Raw genomic sequence first — 1306 nt, 5'->3', positions numbered from 1 at the left:
GTTGCTCACGGACACAAGCGAAATGAACAGTGAGAGATTGAGACCCCAACCTAGAATTTGGGAAACCAAACCGTTCCTGCTGCGTCAAATCACTTCTACTGTAGCTGCCTAAAAAATGACATATCCCTACCTGGTTGGCAATTCTGAGTTCAGAAAGTGTTTCATTATTAAGCAATGCCTTCATAATGGCCTGAATTCCAGTTCCAGTGATAAAATTGGATTCCAAATTGAGACATGTCAATGCTGTATTTGCTTCAATTGCTTCTCCAAGTGCCTGAAAAATACAACAATTTTATATACACAACATATATTTTAATAATACAAAATACAGCATAGAAACAGACTGATCCTGTTTATTTGTTTGTCCTGTCTAGAACAAATTTTATCCATTTTTGTAAAAATATTGATGATGTGAAATAAACTGAATTAAGAGAAAAAGGTGCATACTGTACCAAAAAAATCAAGGTAAAAATTGCGTTGCACTCCTTATACTTTCATACTAAAAACGAGTGATTTATCACTATAAAATATACAGTAGTATAGTAACTTACTTTTGCAATTCTATCAGTTAGATCTGTGCTTGCCATACTCAGCGTCTTTAGGTGTGTGTTCTTATGTAGAGCTTCTGACAATGATATTAGTGTAGGTATAGGTATGTTCTGTCAACAAAATTCATATAAAACACATATTATTTAAAATATATATATATATAGGTTTTTTTTGCATGCTAACTTAACATCATCACAGTATTGTACATAGTAATAACGTTATTGAAGACAGAATTAGGGAATAATCTATACAGTGGCAACCAAAGACTAACACATGTATTAGTGTTTAGCCTGTGAAGGGTCATCGGAGACTAGCCTGTGCTTGACTGTGACTTTTGGAATATTGTTCCAGCATTCTGCCTTCCCTAGCTGGCGGATCCCAATGTAGTACTTACATTGCTCAGAGAGCCAAGGAAATGACACAATGTATTAAGTTATACAAAGCATGTACCTTAATGTTATTCATGTTGAGACTGGTGAGTTCAGGGTCATTTTCTTGTACTTGTTTTAATGCTTTATCAACATCAAGATTATTTTCTGGTTCCATATTCAACGTCTTTGGAACAAAACCTTTAGAGATTCCTGAAAATAAACCACATGAACCCAATTACAAAGCAGAATTTTTAACAAAATTCAAAGCAAGCAATGATGAGGTGAACTTTCCATGAAAAAATATATTTATTTTAATAACAATGGTTTATATCTACATTCCCAATATTATTATTTTGGCTTATCTAATTATGCAATATTATGTTATT

The 1306-nt window shown here is 33.0% G+C and overlaps 1 protein-coding gene across 1 annotated transcript; it reads right to left on the bottom strand.

The window, feature by feature from the left end:
* Positions 1-130: 130 nt before the first annotated feature.
* Positions 131-1153, bottom strand: LOC117106463 (tropomodulin-2-like; the record flags this gene model as incomplete). Its single annotated transcript, XM_033247824.1, has 3 exons — positions 1000-1153; positions 552-659; positions 131-274 (listed from the first exon to the last, which is right to left on the bottom strand). Coding segments are annotated over exons 1-3 (348 nt in total), but the record flags the coding sequence as incomplete, so codon positions are not given.
* Between the last annotated feature and the right edge of the window lie 153 nt (positions 1154-1306).

Source organism: Anneissia japonica, unplaced genomic scaffold (assembly GCF_011630105.1).
Source record: "Anneissia japonica isolate Jap-2015-1 unplaced genomic scaffold, ASM1163010v1 scaffold284129_len1306_cov220, whole genome shotgun sequence".
NCBI classification, from domain to species: Eukaryota; Metazoa; Echinodermata; class Crinoidea; order Comatulida; family Comatulidae; genus Anneissia; species Anneissia japonica.
Note: the sequence above shows the minus strand (reverse complement) of the source record. Positions and strands in the feature narration are given on the sequence as shown.